General features: G+C 37.4%; 1 protein-coding gene across 6 annotated transcripts in view; it reads left to right on the top strand.

The window, feature by feature from the left end:
- Positions 1–16,990, top strand: part of HOOK3 (hook microtubule tethering protein 3) — a 113,453-nt gene that overhangs the window by 52,343 nt on the left and 44,120 nt on the right. For all 6 annotated transcript variants that reach the window (XR_003005905.1, XM_024764962.1, XM_024764961.1 and 3 more), the window contains exons 11-15: positions 1,578–1,688; positions 2,441–2,528; positions 8,254–8,323; positions 11,694–11,834; positions 16,196–16,283. Coding sequence is in view for 5 of the 6 variants with exons in the window: in XM_024764962.1 (XP_024620730.1) it covers positions 1,578–1,688; positions 2,441–2,528; positions 8,254–8,323; positions 11,694–11,834; positions 16,196–16,283 (498 nt within the window). In the remaining variant the exon portion in view is untranslated. The remainder of the gene's footprint in view (positions 1–1,577; positions 1,689–2,440; positions 2,529–8,253; positions 8,324–11,693; positions 11,835–16,195; positions 16,284–16,990) is intronic.

Genomic DNA, 16,990 nt, shown 5'->3' with positions numbered 1-16,990 from the left:
CAAAAAAAAAAAAAAAAAAAAAAAAAAAAAAAAATTGTACTAGCTTAATATAATAAATTAGAGAAGTTTTAGTAGAGCAACCCTGTACACCATGAATGTCTGGCAAGTTTTTTTTGGTGAATACATTTTTTCCCAACATTTCATTATGAAAATTTTCAACATATAACAAAGTTGGACTGAGAAATTACCAAAAATAAATGTAGCCCAAAGAAACTATAAATGTGATTAAAGGGTATAAAATTAAAATAAGAAATGATTTAATTAGAGTTCCAGAGGAAAGAATGGAAAGAATTGTAGGACATTATTTGAAGGAAAGAATGGCTGAATATTTTTCAGAATTGATGAAGGGCATCAGATTTAGTATTAACAGTGAATTACTAACAGAATAAATAAAAAAGAAATCTGCACTTACAATAATTGTAGTGAAATTGTGTAATAAACTAATTCTCTATCTGTTTCTGATCTGGAGCTTAATATGTTTTATTTTTCAGTATAATATTTTTCTTTCTGCAGTTTCTCTTTGGGTGCTCTTTCAAACCTGCTTGATCATATTTGGTGGTCTTTTATTCCTTTTATAATTTAGATTTCTTTATGTATTAAACCTAGTATTTTATGTCTGGTAACTCCAATTTGAAATCCTTAGAGGTCTTATTCTACTATTTTATTGTTGTTAGTGCTGTTAATGTTTTTCTGCTGACTGTTGTTCGTAGTGTATTATTTCTTTAAGACTTTCGTAATTTTAGATTTTGCTCTGTCATTTGGCTCATCTTTACCTATGGGAATACTGGGGACCTGGTTGAGGTTGTGTTCCTCCAGACAATGTATGTTTTTCTTATGCCAGATTTTCCACAGCATTACCAATCAGGACGACTTTAAATTAATTGCTTGGCTTAGGATTTGCCAGACAAGGCATGTGGTAAAAATTCAAGCATAAATCCATGCATTTGCAGGCTGTGGTTACACATTTTCAAGTTACACTTTTTAAAGCCCAGAACACTCACTTTAAGATGGGCAAGTTTCCTTATTGATTTTGCCAGCTGATGGATTTTTTTCCCTAACCTACCTGTTTACTGACTCACCACCTTTTATTAGAGTCCAAGGTAGTTTAACAGCAGCCTGTCTCCCGATAGTTTTAAAGGCCTGGGTTCCTGGTATTGCCAGGTGGCATCTCACACTGCCCATAGCATCCTCACAAACTTCCTGCTCCACTTTTAACCCCTGAGGATTTCCTTTACTTTGTTATAAGCCTAGCGAGGCAGTTGTATTCTTTTCCCCTAGCATTTCTTTTGCTTCATGCTAAAAGGGTTTCCAGACTGCAGTTTCCTGTGTTACAGGAAGTGGAAGTCCTGTAGGTTTTCATAGTTTTGAACGTTTGTTCCTCTGGATGATCTGATTTTAGAACCCATAGTATCTGGGCAGATTTTTGTACCTGGTTCTCTCCATTGGGTTAGGCTCCTGTATCATGTGTATTTTTTTGAGTATTTTTGGGGGAGAGAATTTTCATAGATCTGTAGAAGAAAATAATAATAATTTCTAATGTTTCAAATTATAAAAATTAATGGTACCTTTCTATACAGGTAGTAGAACTGCAAAATAGATTATCTGAAGAATCGAAGAAAGCAGATAAATTAGATTTTGAATATAAGCGGCTAAAAGAAAAAGTTGACAGTCTTCAAAAAGAAAAGGATGTGAGTATATATATTAGGTATTTTGGTTTTGAGCAGTGCTGAGGTTAAGAAAATGATATTTAATTCATGTTTTTGCCTACATTAATTTCTTCTTCTATTTATAAATTTGAGATTTTTTTTTAAATTATAGAAGATTTACATTTGTGTTTCAGAACTAGATCTAAAATAAAAGATTGCTATTCTGATTTCTTTTTTATATATTTAACTTTTCTATCACTGTTGCTTCTTTTCCTTCATCTTGCTTGTGACTTTCTAGAAATTTATGTAGCTTTTCTGTTTTCTGTATGAAGACACAATTCTTTTTGTTATTCAGGATATTTTGAAGCTTTTTAAAATATTTTGACTTTGTCGTGATTTATGAAAATACATGATTTATGAATATTTCAGCATATTTTGAAGCTTTTTAAAATACTTTTACTTTGTCGTGACTTATGTTGTTTGATCTTTTATGTTTCATGAAAAGAAAGTTATTTACATAATAAGGTACTCATTGTTAAACACGGAGTGGGTGGTTTTGTTTCTTATGATTAACTGGATAGGATCCTGCCTTGCATGTAGTAGATACTCAATATTGTTAAACGGGAAAAGAATCATGTAATCGTTTCCTTCTGTGATCTTTCTGTAGAAGGTCAAAAGGTGTAACATGTCCATGTTCACCACTATTTATCATTCTGTTAGGTAAGGCAAAGACCACTGATGAGTAAACTCATAAAGCTTGAAGCTAACTTTCCTCATTCTTAATGTCCCTCCAGAGGTTAAGAACAGAAAGGGATTCTCTGAAGGAAACCATCGAAGAGCTTCGTTGTGTTCAGGCTCAGGAAGGGCAACTCACAACCCAAGGTAACAACATTTCAGTAGCCCAAGGAAGGTTACTTATTTCTGATAGTATCAGGAAAAATACTAGATTCATTTTAAGATGATTGCGCCAAAGACGAGAACTTGAATTTGGTAAAGAGGCCATGAGATTGATACAGATTTTGAACTGTTACCCAGATTTTATGACTGTAGTTACGGGACTGGATTTACTTGCCTACTTTTTAATTTTAATTAAATTTAAATGTTTGGGTTTTATTAAATCAAAAGCATAAACAGTTGTTAAATCTTCTCTGTTAATAATACATCTGAAAAGTTTTTAGTGACCTCTTTAGAAGTGTATCAGACTTTATACATCAGTGAGTTTTCTCGGCTGAGATGTGAGGTGGGTATCAATTCACTAAGGGATTTAACATCCAAAGTAGAAACCTTCTCCTTCTCACAGGAAAGGAGCAGCACTTAGGTGAGGGTTTAGCTTCTACCACTCGAGGGATGCAGGACCTGGTTTCTGACTTACAGAGCCTCACCCTCTGTTCACTCCCACTCCGACTACCAACCCTTGGCTTTTCAGTTACCTGAGACTAGAATTCTTCTTTTCCTCTGACTACAGCCTCCTTTTCCCCATCTCACTCCTTCCACCAAACCTGCTCATCTGCTCCATCCACCTTCAGCCCCCTCTGTAGTCTCTGCTGATGGTCTACTGATCACCACCTTTTCCAGCTCACCCAGCCTGCATACCAGCCATTTCAACTGTGTTCTCATCACCACTGTCTTTCCTTATCCTCTTGACTTATTTCAAGCCCTAATTAGTTTTTTTCTATACTCCAGATTACCAAGGCCAGCTAAAAAAAATTATGTATCTTTCTGGTTTTTTCCTTTTCTTTTTTGTTTACTGAGGTGTAATTGACATATAATATTATACTCTTAGTTTCACATGTACAATATGATTCGATATTTGTATGTATTGCAAAATGGTCACTATAGTAAGTCTAGTTAGCTAACATCTGTCCCCATACATAGTTGAAAAACATTTTTTTCTTGTGATAACTTTTAAGATCTACTCTCTTAGTGACTTTCAAATATACAATACTGTATTATTATGTACACCATGCTATACATTACATCCACGTGACTTATTTATTTTATACCTGGAAGTTCGGACCTTTTGACCCCCTTCACCCATTTAGCCCAGCCCCACACCCCAGCTCTCTTCTCCACAGCGGCTGCACTGATTTACGTTCTCATCAGCTGGGCGCAAGGGCTCCCTTTTCTCCACATACTCACCAACACTTGTTATTTCTGGTCTCTTTAATAATAGCTGTTCTAACAAGTGTGAGGTGATAGCTCATTGTGGTTTTGATTTGTGTTTCCCTGGTGATTAGTGATATTGAGCCTTTTTCATGTACCTGTTGGCTATTTTTATGTCTTCTTTGGGAAAATGTCTATTCAGATCCTTTGCCCATTTTTTAATTGGATTGTTTGGGTTTTTTTGCTGTTGAGATATATGAGTTCTTTATATATTTTGGATATTAACCCCTGATCAGATAACTGACTTGCAAATATTTTCTTCCATTTGGTAAGTTGCCTTTTCATTTTTTTCATGGTTTCCTGTGCTGTGCAGAAGCTTTTTAGTTTGATGTAGTTCCACTTGTTTATTTTTGCTTTTGAGAAAATTATACATCTTTCTTGACTGTCCTCACCAAAAGACAAACTATTTCTGATCATAATTGGATCCTTGTTGCTGCTCGGTAGTCCTTTCATGTATCTCTAGTCAATTCTACATGAGTTTTCCCAAAATTTTGAGAATCTAGCCTTGAACCTTAATGCTTTAATTCTTAGGTCCTGTATCATCAAGAAAAGGGAGGCCATCTTATGTAAGCGTTCACATGTTTCTTTATTACCTTTAAACCTTATTCATGTATATATCCTTTTTTTCTTTTAATATTTATTTATTTGGTTGCACCAGGTCTTAGTGGCAACAGGCAGGCTCCTTAATTGTGGCATGCAAACTCTTAGTTGTGGCATGCATGTGGGATCTAGTTCCTTGGCCAGGGATCAAACGTGGGCCCCCTGCATTGGGAGCACAGAGTCTTAACCACTGTGCCACCAGGGAAGTCCCTCATGTATATATCCTTGAGCTAGCATTTTTGCTCTGAAAATTTACCCTATGAACTAAAACATCATTTATAATAGTGAAATTTAGAACCAACATAAAAGTTCAGCAGTACAGGAATGGCATTCTCATTCAACTGTATACTTTAGAGCCACTAAAAAGAATGAAGTATATCTTATATATGCCTGCTGTGGAGGGCTGGGTATGTTATATCATTAAGTTGAAAAAGTAGGTGGCACCATTCATGATAAACATTCTTTTTTCAAAAATTTTTTTTAATTGAAGTATGGTTAATTTACAATGTTGTGTTAGTTTCTGGTGGACAGCAAAGTGATTCATTTATACATTTATGTACATTCTCTTTTGTATTCTTTTCCATTATGGTTTATTACAAGATATTGAATGTACTTCCCTGTGCTATACAGCAGGACCTTGTTGTTTATCTGTTTTATACACGGTAGCTTGCATCTGCCAATCCCAAACTCCTAATTTATCACCGCCCCCTACTCTCCCCTTTGTTAACCATAAGTTCATTCTCTAAGTCTGTGAGTCTGTTTCTGTTTTGTGAATGTCATGATAAACACTCTTAGCAATCTAGGAATAGAAGGAAACTTCTACAGCCTAGTAAAGGACGTCTATGAAAACCCTACAGCTGACCTCATACTTAATGATGAAAGACTAAATGCTTTTCCCTAAGATTAAGAACAAGGCAAGGCTGTTCAGTCTTGCCACTTCTATTCAACATGGAGGTTCTAGCCAGTACAGTCAGGCAAGAAAAAGAAATAAAGGGAATCCAGAAAGGAAAAGAGGATGTAAAAAATCATAGATCTGATAAATGAGTTCAGCAAGGTCTCAATATACAAGATCAGTATAAAATTCCAATTATATTTCTGTGTACTACTAGTATACAATCTGAAAATGAAATTATAATAGTATGATAAAGAATAAACTGCTTAGAGATAGGTTTAACAAAGAAATGCAAGATTTCTACGCTGAAAACTATGAATCATTACTAAGATAAATTAAAGATCTAAATAAACGTAAAGACATTCCACATTCAGATGTTGGAAAAAGCACTGTAGTTAAGACTACAGTTCTCTTCATATTGGTCTAAAGATTCAATGCAATCCCAATCAAATTCTCAGCAGACTTTTTTGTAGAAATTGACAAGCTGATTCTACACTTTATATAAAAAAACGAAGGAGCCACTATATAACCAAAACAATAATCTTAAAAAATAAAAAGTTGGAGAACTTACACATTCTGATTTCAAAAGTTACTATAAAACGACTGTAATTGAACAGCGTGAAACTCACATATGGAAAGACATAGAGATCAGTGTAGTATATACCACATTAATAGAATGAAGGGGAAAAAACCACATGATCATCTCAACTGATGCAGAAAAGGCAACTGACAAAATCCAACACCTTTCATCATAAAAAACTCAATAAACTAGGAGGAGAACTAGAAAGGAAATTTCTACAACTTGATAAAGGCCATATGAAAAACCCACAGCTAACTTCATACACAGTGGTGAAAGTGTGGTGAACAATCTACAGGCGGCTTCCCTGGTGGCACAGTGGTTAAGAATCCGCCTGCCAATGCAGGGGACACGGGTTCGAGCCCTGGTCTGGGAAGATCCCATGTTCCGCGGAGCAAGTAAGCCCGTGAGCCACAACTACTGAGCCTGCGCTCTAGAGCCTGTGAGCCACAACTACTGAAGCCTGTGCGTCTAGAGCCCATGCTCTGCAACAAGAAAAGCTACCGAAATGAGAAGCCCGCGCACCGCAACCAAGAGTAGCCCCCGCTCACCGCAACTAGAGAAAGCCCGAGCGCAGCAATGAAGACCCAATGCAGCCAAAAATAAATAACATAAATAAATTTATATTTTAAAAAATCCTACAGATTCAGTGCAGTCCTTATCAAAATACCAACAGCATTTTTTGCAGAAATAGAAAAACCCAGACTAAAATTTATATGGAATCTCAAGGGATCCCGAATAGCCAAAACAATCTTGAAAAAGAAAAAAAAAAAAATAGCTTGAGCACTCATACTTCCTGATTTCAAAACTTAGTATAAAGTTAGAGTAATCAAAACAGTATGTATAGGTATAAGGACAGATATATAGACCAATGGAGTAGAATAGAGAGCCTAGAAATAAACCCTCACATATGCAATAAATTGATTTTCAACGAGAGTGTCAAGACCACTTAGTGGGGGAAAGGAAAGTCTTTCAAACAGATTGTGCTGGGAAAACTGTATGTCCACATCCAAAAGCATGAAGTTGGACCCTTACACCATATACAAAAAAGGAACTCAAAATGGATCAGAGACCTAAATGTAAGAGCTAAAGCTATAAAATTTTTAAAAAACATAGAGGAAAATCATCATGATGTTGGAGTTGGCAGTGATTCCTTGGAATTGATACCAAAAGCACAGGCAACAAAAATAATGGGTAAATTGGACTTCAACAAAATTAAAAACTTTTGTGTTTCAAAGAACACTTATCAACATAGTGAAAAGGCAACCCACAAGATGGGAGAAAATATCTGCAAATCATTTATCTGATAGATGATTGATGTCAAGAGTGTATAAAGAACTTCTACAATTCAACAACAAAAAGAAACTGCAAAAGTCCTTTGCAGTTCACAGACAAGCAAAGGACTTGAACAGACATTTCTCCAAAGAAGATATACAAATGGCCAGTAAGCACATGAAACAGTGCTCAACATCATTAGTCATTAGAGAAATGCAAAGCAAAACCACAGTGAGATACCACTTCACACCCATTAGGATGGCTACTATCAAAAAAGAAGAAAGAAAGTGACAAGTGTTGGTGAGGGTGTGGAGAAGTCGGAGCCCTCCTGCCTTGCTGGTGGGAACGTAAAATGGGTCAGCCACTGCGGAAGAGTTCGGTGGTTCTTTAAAAAGTTACCATATGATCCAGAAATTCCATTCCTAAGTGTATATACAAAAGAATCAAAGCAAGGACTCAACCACATCCTGGTATACCAATGTTCATAGCAGCATTATTCACAATAGCCAAAAGGTGGGAACAACCTATGTGTCCATAGACAGATACGTGGATAAAGAAAATGTGGTATGTATGTATAAGGGGATATTATTTGGCCATATAAAGAGATGAAGTTGTGATAAATGGTGCAACATAGATGAATATTGAAAACATTATGTTAGGTGAAGTGAGCCAGACACAAAAGGACAAATATTGGTGTGAGGTGTCTAGAATGGGCAAATTCATTTAGCCAGACAGAAATTGGAATTAAAGTTACGAGGAGCTGAGGGAGAAAGTAATGGGGAGTTACTGCTTAATGGTTCCAGAATTTACGTTTTAAGTGATGAAAGAGTTTGGGAATAGATAGTAGTGATGGTTCCACAACATAGTGCCTTAGCGCCAACATGGGACTTAGTGCCACTCAGTTGTACCCTTAAAAAGTGTTAAAATGATATAATAATAATGTTGTAAGGCAATCGTGTAAGGCAACTGTGACATGGTTTTTTACTTGAATTAAAGACTTTAGCTGTTAAAATTAATGCTCAAAGTAGGAGTTCATATAGGAACTAAAGGAGGTAGCTGTGCCCTCTCTTAACCTTGCACCCATGATTGTTTGTTTACAGGGTTAATGCCTCTGGGAAGTCAGGAATCTTCAGATAGTCTGGCAGCAGAGATCGTCACACCTGAAATCAGGTAAGGAGATGCTGAAGGTCACAGCCACACTGCACAATATTCTTGGAGAAAATGTACTCCTCTGTAATAGCGATAAAGAAAAGGAACTGGTCCTCTATATTACAGAGGAGTACATGTTAGCAATAAAGAAAAGGAACTGGTCCTTTATAAAACTTTCAACACGAACTTGAGGTTAGATGTCCATGATTTCAGCGTGTTAGGGGCTTTCTTCAGCTGTCCCCACAGAGACTTGATTTCTCTCTTTGGGAGGACAGCGTCTCACACACACTCAGTAAACTAATATATCTGTGCTTGGGCATCCTCAGCAGACATTTAGCAGTGAAACCACATGGCCCAGAGACAAAGGTTATGCTTAGCCATCAGCCTGCAAAATAATTAGTCTCGGGCTTCCCTGGTGGCGCAGTGGTTGAGAGTCCGCCTGCCGATGCAGGGGACACGGGTTCGTGCCCCGGTCCGGGATGATCCCACATGCTGCAGAGCGGCTGGGCCCGTGAGCCATGGCCGCTGAGCCTGTGCGTCCGGAGCCACAACAGTGAGAGGCCCGCGTACGGCAAAAAAAAAAAAAAAAAAATTAGTCTGTAAGATTTATTACTCAAGTACAGGGAATGGTCTGGGAAAGACAGAACGCACAGACAGGAGGAAGCGTCTCCTTATCTCTACAGTACTCTTCCCTCAGTAGTACCTTACATTTGTATTTAGTCATAGCATTTTAAATATTCCATTTATTTCAATATATGCCTGGCTTTATGTTTAAGAATGAAAAATTAATAGGAAGGCACCAGCTGTCCATTAGAAGGTGAATGAGTAATCCTGAATATTGCTTTTACCTTGTTTGGGCTAATTTGCCCACTTTTTAAATTGACACTAGCCTTGATTCTTCATAACATCCTTGGAGTTATTAACTAAAATAATGGTTGTGTAAAAGTTTTATAAACTGTGAAAGTTGCAATAGGCATTGAAATACTTATTGAATAAATGAAGACAAAGTTTTTTGTTGTTGGCACTTGTTTAAGAAGGACAGACAAAAGGTGTATAATGGAACACCAATTCTGGAAGCATCTTGTATACCTTTTACTTTTCTGCCATCTGACATGGTACTTTATTATTGGACCAATAAAGTTTGTTGAATGAATAAATACACTTATTTTTATGAATATTTATAAATAAATGGTTATGTCCAAAAAACAAATTTTAAGGAAGCTTATAGGTAATGCAGTTAGATTTTTAAGTTCTGAGACAAAAGAACAATGATAAAAATTCAACAAATAAAATGGTTTTTATTGAGTATTACTCAATACAAATTAAAATATTCTCTGTGGGGCTTCCCTGGTGGCGCAGTGGTTGAGAGTCCGCCTGCCGATGCAGGGGACACGGGTTCGTGCCCCAGTCCGGGAAGATCCCACATGCCGTGGAGCGGCTGGGCCCGTGAGCCATGGCCACTGAGCCTGCGCATCCGGAGCCTGTGCTCTGCAACGGGAGAGGCCACAACAATGAGAGGCCCGCGTACCGCAAAAAAAAAAAAAAAAAAAATTCTCTGTGTCTAGAATATGTCTAGAAGAGCTATCAAGAAAATGAAATAGTACAAAGGATGAAATTTCTCAATGTATATCATAGACAATGGGTCAGTATTCTTGATGCATAATGAAATTTGCTCTTCCAGTTTGCAAAAATCTGTTAAAAGTGATGATTTTCACTGATGTTAAGGGTGTGGAGAAATTGGAAACCTCATAAACTAGGAGTAAAAGATTAAAGTGATACAATCTTTTTCAAGTGAGATATAATTGACATATAACTGTGTAACAACTTTAGGTATACAACATAATGATTTGCTATGTGTGTATGTTGTGAAATGATTACCGTATTAAGCCTAGTTAATATACATCACCACACATAATTACCAAAAAAATTTTTTTCTTGTGGTTGTACAACTTTTCTTTTGAGCAGTTTGGCAGAATGTGTATGTTGTCTAAAAAATGTGCCTATCTTTTGACAGAAAAATTACTTGCCTGAGAATTAATTCTGAGGAAATACCCAAGGATATACACAAAAGGATATTTATAAAGCTAATCATTAATAACATGTTAAAGTTCAAAATTGGTAATAATCTAAATGCCCAATAATTGGGCATGAATTAAATAATGATCGTCTATATACTTTAACATGTCATTTAAAATATTAAAGTATAAAATTTAATGTTATGAAAAGATTGTGAAAAGTTAAGTGTAAATAGCAGATACCAGTGTAACAGGTACTGTGAGATTCATTTTTACAAGTGTTTGCATGTTTGTACGTATGCATAAAGTTAGAAGGCTGTATTTCAACAGTAATTATTTTGCACTGCAGGGTTATGGAGGGTTTGTATTTTCTTCTCATTTATCTTTTTTTCACCCTACAATGAGCTTGTTTTACTTTGTAATTGACAAATATGATGAAGTCATTTTTTTCAATTTACAAAATATATCAAGTTCTATGTAACTGCTTGAGTTGGGTTACAGATTTGACTCTCATCTTTTCAATAGAAAAAGTTAAAGTACTTTATAAGGTTTACAGTGTTTACAAAATAAGAGCAGAATGTTTTTTTTGTGTTTGATATTTCACTTTTGTTTTTTCTTTTTCCATGAGAAGCACAGTTTTTCATAGCATCTGGTATGGATAGTAATATCTTCTTCATGCGGCCCTCTAGAGATGACCCTCTCTAACATAAAGGACGAATTCTATCTTCAAGACGTATATCTTCAATGATACCGTCATGTGAATTAATGTTCAATTATATCATCCCTGCAGTATTCACAGTGGCAATTTTTGTGTGGCTGTTGCTTTTAGCCTCCCTCAGTGTAAGCATTTGGCATCACGCAAAGAGCCCAAAACAATGCAGTCCAGTAACCTGGCTCTGATAATCTGTCTTGTTACAAGACTACAGGTTTACCGTATCTACAGGAATGGATGGACTGCATGTCTTGAAGGCATTCTTCGTTGAATGTTACATCTTGCCACCAAATTATTGGTAATGTAAGAGCATAGCATTAGAGATGATGTTTTGTTGACGAGAACCAAAGAACAAATACCATAGGTGCATTCACAGCATAAGTGCTTAAATCATTCACAGCTTAAATACTTAAATCAGAAAGGAAATAGGATTTTAAAACCTCATTCATTACAAGTCATGCTGCATGGGGATTCTGTTATCTTCAGATTGTCCATTCTAAAAAGAAAGTGCTTAAGACCTGAAATGTAATGTCTCAGCCAGTTACAACAGGAGCTAAATTTTTTCCAGGTACTTTTTTTTCATTTCTGTTCTATGTATTAAATCTGTAACAGTGCATAGCTGGATTTTGATAACTACGTTAATCCGTTTTTCTTCTGCTCTCAGGGAGAAACTTATTCGTCTTCAGCATGAGAATAAGATGTTAAAAATTAACCAAGAGGGTTCAGACAATGAAAAAATCGCCTTATTGCAGAGCCTTCTAGATGATGCCAGCCTACGCAAGAATGAACTGGAGACAGAGAACAGGTAGGAGGCACGTGGCAGCAGCTTGGACACCGGTTTTCTCTATTTACCTTGATTTTGATTCCCTTAAACAAAGGTTTGAGCTGTGGTTTGAAAAGTGAAAGTGTGTTATTCCATTTCATTTCAAGAGTACTTTTTTCCACTTTTCCACTTACAGGCAAATTGGCCCAAAAGTATAGTCTCTCTGTAATAGCATTCCCGTCTTTAGCTCTTTCTTCTCTTCTGGCAAAATGATACCAAAGTCCTACCATTTTCCCTTTTTAATCACTAATTAAAACTAGAGGATTAAAAAAAGTCACAATTTATTCACAGTCTTTCGAGACAATTTTACTTCATAGTCATGCTTATATTAGTAGAATTTACCCTGTTTTTACAAGCTAATGTTTCAAAGAATCGACTGGTGTGAGGAAAACAGTAGGATCCATCATGATTTAATTGATAGGGCTTTTTTTTTTAATCTGTTATTTCTTGTGACTCTGATAGGAAGTCATCCATTTTATGAACAATTCAATTGTTTTGAGAATTTAGAATCTGCAAATTTAACAAAACATCATTTTTCTGCTTGTAAGTTTTAAGAGTATTGCAGTAGGCAGTTTGTCCAAACTACTTTTAAACCAGTAGGTTGCTCTGGCAAGGGCTACTTTTATATTTTATTATGACAGTCCTCTCATTCTTTTCCTTTTTGGAAATGTTTCTTAAATACCAGACATATGATGTCTTTTCTTTTTCTTAGAGCTGTGATATTCTGTCATTTGTGAGGGATTTGACAATTTTATAAATAGTTTCACAGTTTATGTGATATTACAGATTCTTTGCTTATTCTGCCTGATTGATTTGGCACTTCCCAGGTGTGAGTCAGTCTTGAGAGTCAAAATTGTTACGATAGTTTTACATATCCTACCCTTCTTCCTGTAACTTTAATTTTTAAAGCTGTTGAGGGAGAATCAGCAAACTGTAAATACCAGGGTGATTATTAGAGCATAATCAAACGTAAACGTAAGGAGACATTTTTATATCATTTCTTAGGAGCGTAGATAATGAATACTTTTTTAAAATACTTAGAAAAAGTGGAAAAAGAGAAGGAGGAGGAGTGGGAATTGTAGAAAACAGCAGTCAGTCATGCAGAGCCCATGGTGAGGGCACCTTGAGTTACCCCCTTCATCCTTGGCCTCCACTGTCTTTTAGCATCTTAGTGGGGAGAGCCTTCTCCCAACACTAATTTCTTATCAGTGAATCAACACCTACAACGTTTTCTGTTAACACTTTGCCTTGTTTGTCACAGACCTTACAGCTATTACTCTTTCTCCTTCAAAATAGAACAGCTAGCTGTCATTCATAGAGGACTCGTGCATGTAGATGACTGGTTACCGCCTAAATCCCTGTTATTCACAGCTGTGTTTGTTTATTAAATTACAACACTGATGATAACTTACCTTTAGATTATAGCCATCTGTGGGTATTATGATCTGTAACAGTAATACTAGTAATACGAGCAGCTAACATTTATTAAACTGCTGTTCCAAACATGTTCCAGTGTTGTTCCAAACATTGTGCTAAGTGTTTTAAACATGTGGTCTTACTTTATTAAAGTTTTATACATGTAGGAATTTGGGCTGAGACCCAGGCTACGAGACTCCAAAGCCTCTAGTTAACCTCTTTCTTGCCAGTTTATCTTCTGCCACATTTATAAAACGTTTTTTTTCCCTGTCTTCTCCTCACAGGATGCTTTACTCTTAAGTGAGTTATCATAAGTTTGTTCTTACTGAGTTTAGTAAGTGTTTACATTACCTGGTCTGTACCTTAACCTCTTACTCTTTGACAGCACTGGGTTAGCACCAAGAAAGCAGAGTTTCAGTTCTACTTAGTCTCATAACTGTACGACCTTAAATACTATTTGCTCACCGCCATATGTCACCTTAGAAGGAGAGGTTTGTAGTAAACCTCCAAAGTCCTTTCCAGTTAGTTTTCCCAACAAGTTGGTATTTGTTAAAATCTGTAACACCTGTTGACCCTCAAGCAATGTAAGGAGAGGCATGAAGGGTCAAGGGTGGAGCCGTACTGGAACGGCTTGGGGAGCTCTCTGGAAGCACGTGTGATCTCCTTCCCTTCCCTCTCAGAGTAGGTTGTGATCTCAAGCTCACCCTCTCCCTACACCCCCTTGACAACTATATGTAATTAGACTTGGATTAAAATGTTGATTAACTAAACCCTTGAAGGGGGAGAAAGAAAGTAGAGGTATTTATAGAGTACCTGCTATGTGCACACCCTTTATATATTATCTTACTTAGTTTTCTAAACAACCCCATGAGGTCAACATTATAATCCTTATTTATTTTGTAGTTGAAATTTTTTCGTATATATTTACATATATTTTTATAGGTTCATACATGTGTGTGTACATGTATGCTCCATGCTTTAATCGATATGTTAGACTATGTTTTATGACATTTATGATGGCTTCCACCTAGTAACAATATTTTTTGACTGATTAATTTCAAAAATGTCTAAGATGGATAGTTGAAATAGCCTTATAGTTTGATATATTTTTCATATTGCTTCCTGAGAAGATTAAACAAAGTTACAGTTAGCAACGTACTTATGTACCTCTGTTCCATATTGAATATGAGTTTTCAGATAATTGTTTCACTGAGTGAAAAAACAGATTCCTTTGTGTGAAAAACATCAGTTATTATTATAGATTTATTGCCTTTTTACTGTGATTCTCACTAAATTATAGAACCTAGAGGTTTACAGTAAGAATTTCTTGTCACTTGTTGAGTAAAAAAAATTTCTTACTGAACTTCTTGGCTATTTGGATTCTAAATATTCATTGCCCTGTTTTGTCCTTAATTGGGAGCAATCTGGCTTTTACTCAAGTACTTACTAGCCAGTCCAGTGGGAGCAGTTAGGACTTTATCTCTCCTCGCCTCTTTACTGTTTTCATTGTGGATCGTTTCCCCTTCCACAGACTTGTTTTCAGTTTCAGGAACAGCCCTCGCTTGTGTCTCTCCCAGTCCTTGGGTTGCTGTCCAGGGCGAGGCTCCTCTTTCAGCCCTTTGCTTGGTGGTCTGCCGTGGCCCCTCTTGTTCCTCCTCCGAGCTGGTTCACGTTGTCTCTGGCCACTGTTACTCATGCTCCTGGCTTCAGTCACTGCCGAACGGCTCTTGGGTCTGGAGGGTCGGCTTAGCCCTCCCGCTGGGTTTCAGGTGCAGGTGTCCAGCTGTTCGACAGGCATCTCTAATCACTTCATTTTCGACAAATACCGAATGAAGTCCTTTGTGCTTCTTTCTCAGCCTGCTCCTCCTGTATTCCCTTTCTCAGTAAATGGTCCTTGGTAGCTCAGACCGGACTCCTAAGTTACTTTTTGCTCCTTGTATTCCTTTGCATTTTCCGTGCACCCCGCCTCTGCCCCCTTCTGTTTTAGGGGGAGGCGTGATCACTGTGCCGGCCCCGGTGGGGCTTCCCAGATGGTCTCCTCCACTTTCACACCAGCGTGATCTTTCTGAAACACTGTCTGATCCTTCCACATCGTCCAAGACCTACTGGTCCCCTGAATGTTGCATCCTAATGATCTAGAGAATTTATGGGGATTGAGCTCCAGAATCAGCATTTTTAAAGGCTGGCTGGGCTATTCCCATCCCAACAAAATTTTAGGCCCGATTATAGGATAAATAAAAATACATTTGCATTTCTCAGAGGGGTGTCCCAGCCTCTCCTTTTCTCCTCTGGTTTCATCTCCAGCCTTCCTTCGCCTCATAACTTGGTCTTCAGCCTTACAGTTCCTGAACTCTTCGTACCCGCTCCCTTTCTGTGTGCTTTGGACATGCTGAATTCTCGGTCTTGAATCCCCTTTCCACCCTTAACCACATAAGCGTTTTATTTACTGTCTGATCTCCATTCAAGTGAAGCCCAACTCCTCCACGCAGTTAGGTGCAGTCCTAGCTTCTCTGAGCAGCCGTCACTCCTGTGTGTACCTCTGTGTGCTGTGTTGAAGTATTTAGCTCGTATTTTATTTCTTTACATTTTGTCTCCCCACTAAATGCGAGTGCAAGGGTCTGCTGGGACTGTGCTGAGTGTGGTGCCTGACAGTCAGTTTGAACAAACCTATAGTGAAGTGAATCTCAGATAAATGTATATGTATAAACATACCAGCTCAACAAAACGTGTCCACCAAAACACTGCATTGGATATCATCATAGACATTTTAAGCAATACAGAAAACATCCAGAAAAGTGAGCTACTACGACTATAACATGAGACTTTGTTTTACTCATTATACTGTTTCTCTAACCAATGTGAAAACCTAAGGCAAAAGGCATAAGTTTAGTCAGAACTTGGAAAATTAATGTACCTTTGATTTCTAGGCTGGTGAATCAAAGACTTCTAGAAGTACAGTCACAAGTCGAAGAATTGCAAAAATCTTTACAGGATCAAGGCTCAAAGGCAGAAGATGTAAGTCTTAATATGTACCAGTGATGGTCCAACAGTTTCATAATGTTAAGAAAAGCTATAACTTTTATTTGATGGTCTATATCAAAATAATTGTAATTATAGTGGTTATAGAAAAGAAACAGTGTTTTACTAACATTCCTTATAAAAAGGACCAGACAGTACTTTATTGTCTCTTTCAGATTCATCCTGCTGGGAATTAGAAGTTCACTTGTAGTTATCAGCTGAAGAATTAATTGGGGTTTTATGGTTTTACATGTGCTCACCTCAGTATTCAGAGTATAGGTTTTTCCCTCTGGTCAAAAAAAAAAAAATGCTGATAGAAACTTAGCATGTTCAAGTAGCAATGTTTGTTGTAAAATTGATTTTAAGAAAATAATGCCGGGCTTCCCTGGTGGCGCAGTGGTTGAGAGTCCGCCTGCCGATGCAGGGGACACAGGTTCGTGCCCCAGTCCGGGAAGATCCCACATGCCACGGAGCGGCTGGGCCTGTGAGCCATGGCCGCTGAGCCTGCGCGTCCGGAGGCCCGTCTGCAACGGGAGAGGCCACAACAATGACAGGCCACAACAGTGAGAGGCCCGCGTACCGCCAAAAAAAAAAGAAAATAATGCCATTTCTAAAATACTACCATCTCTAGGTTTATGAATCCCGCTTTCTCCCCCTGCCCCCCCCGCCACACAGATACACACACACACACACACACGCACATT

Source organism: Neophocaena asiaeorientalis, unplaced genomic scaffold, assembly GCF_003031525.2.
Source record: "Neophocaena asiaeorientalis asiaeorientalis breed wild unplaced genomic scaffold, Neophocaena_asiaeorientalis_V1.1 scaffold14, whole genome shotgun sequence".
Taxonomy (NCBI): Eukaryota; Metazoa; Chordata; class Mammalia; order Artiodactyla; family Phocoenidae; genus Neophocaena; species Neophocaena asiaeorientalis.
Note: the sequence above shows the minus strand (reverse complement) of the source record. Positions and strands in the feature narration are given on the sequence as shown.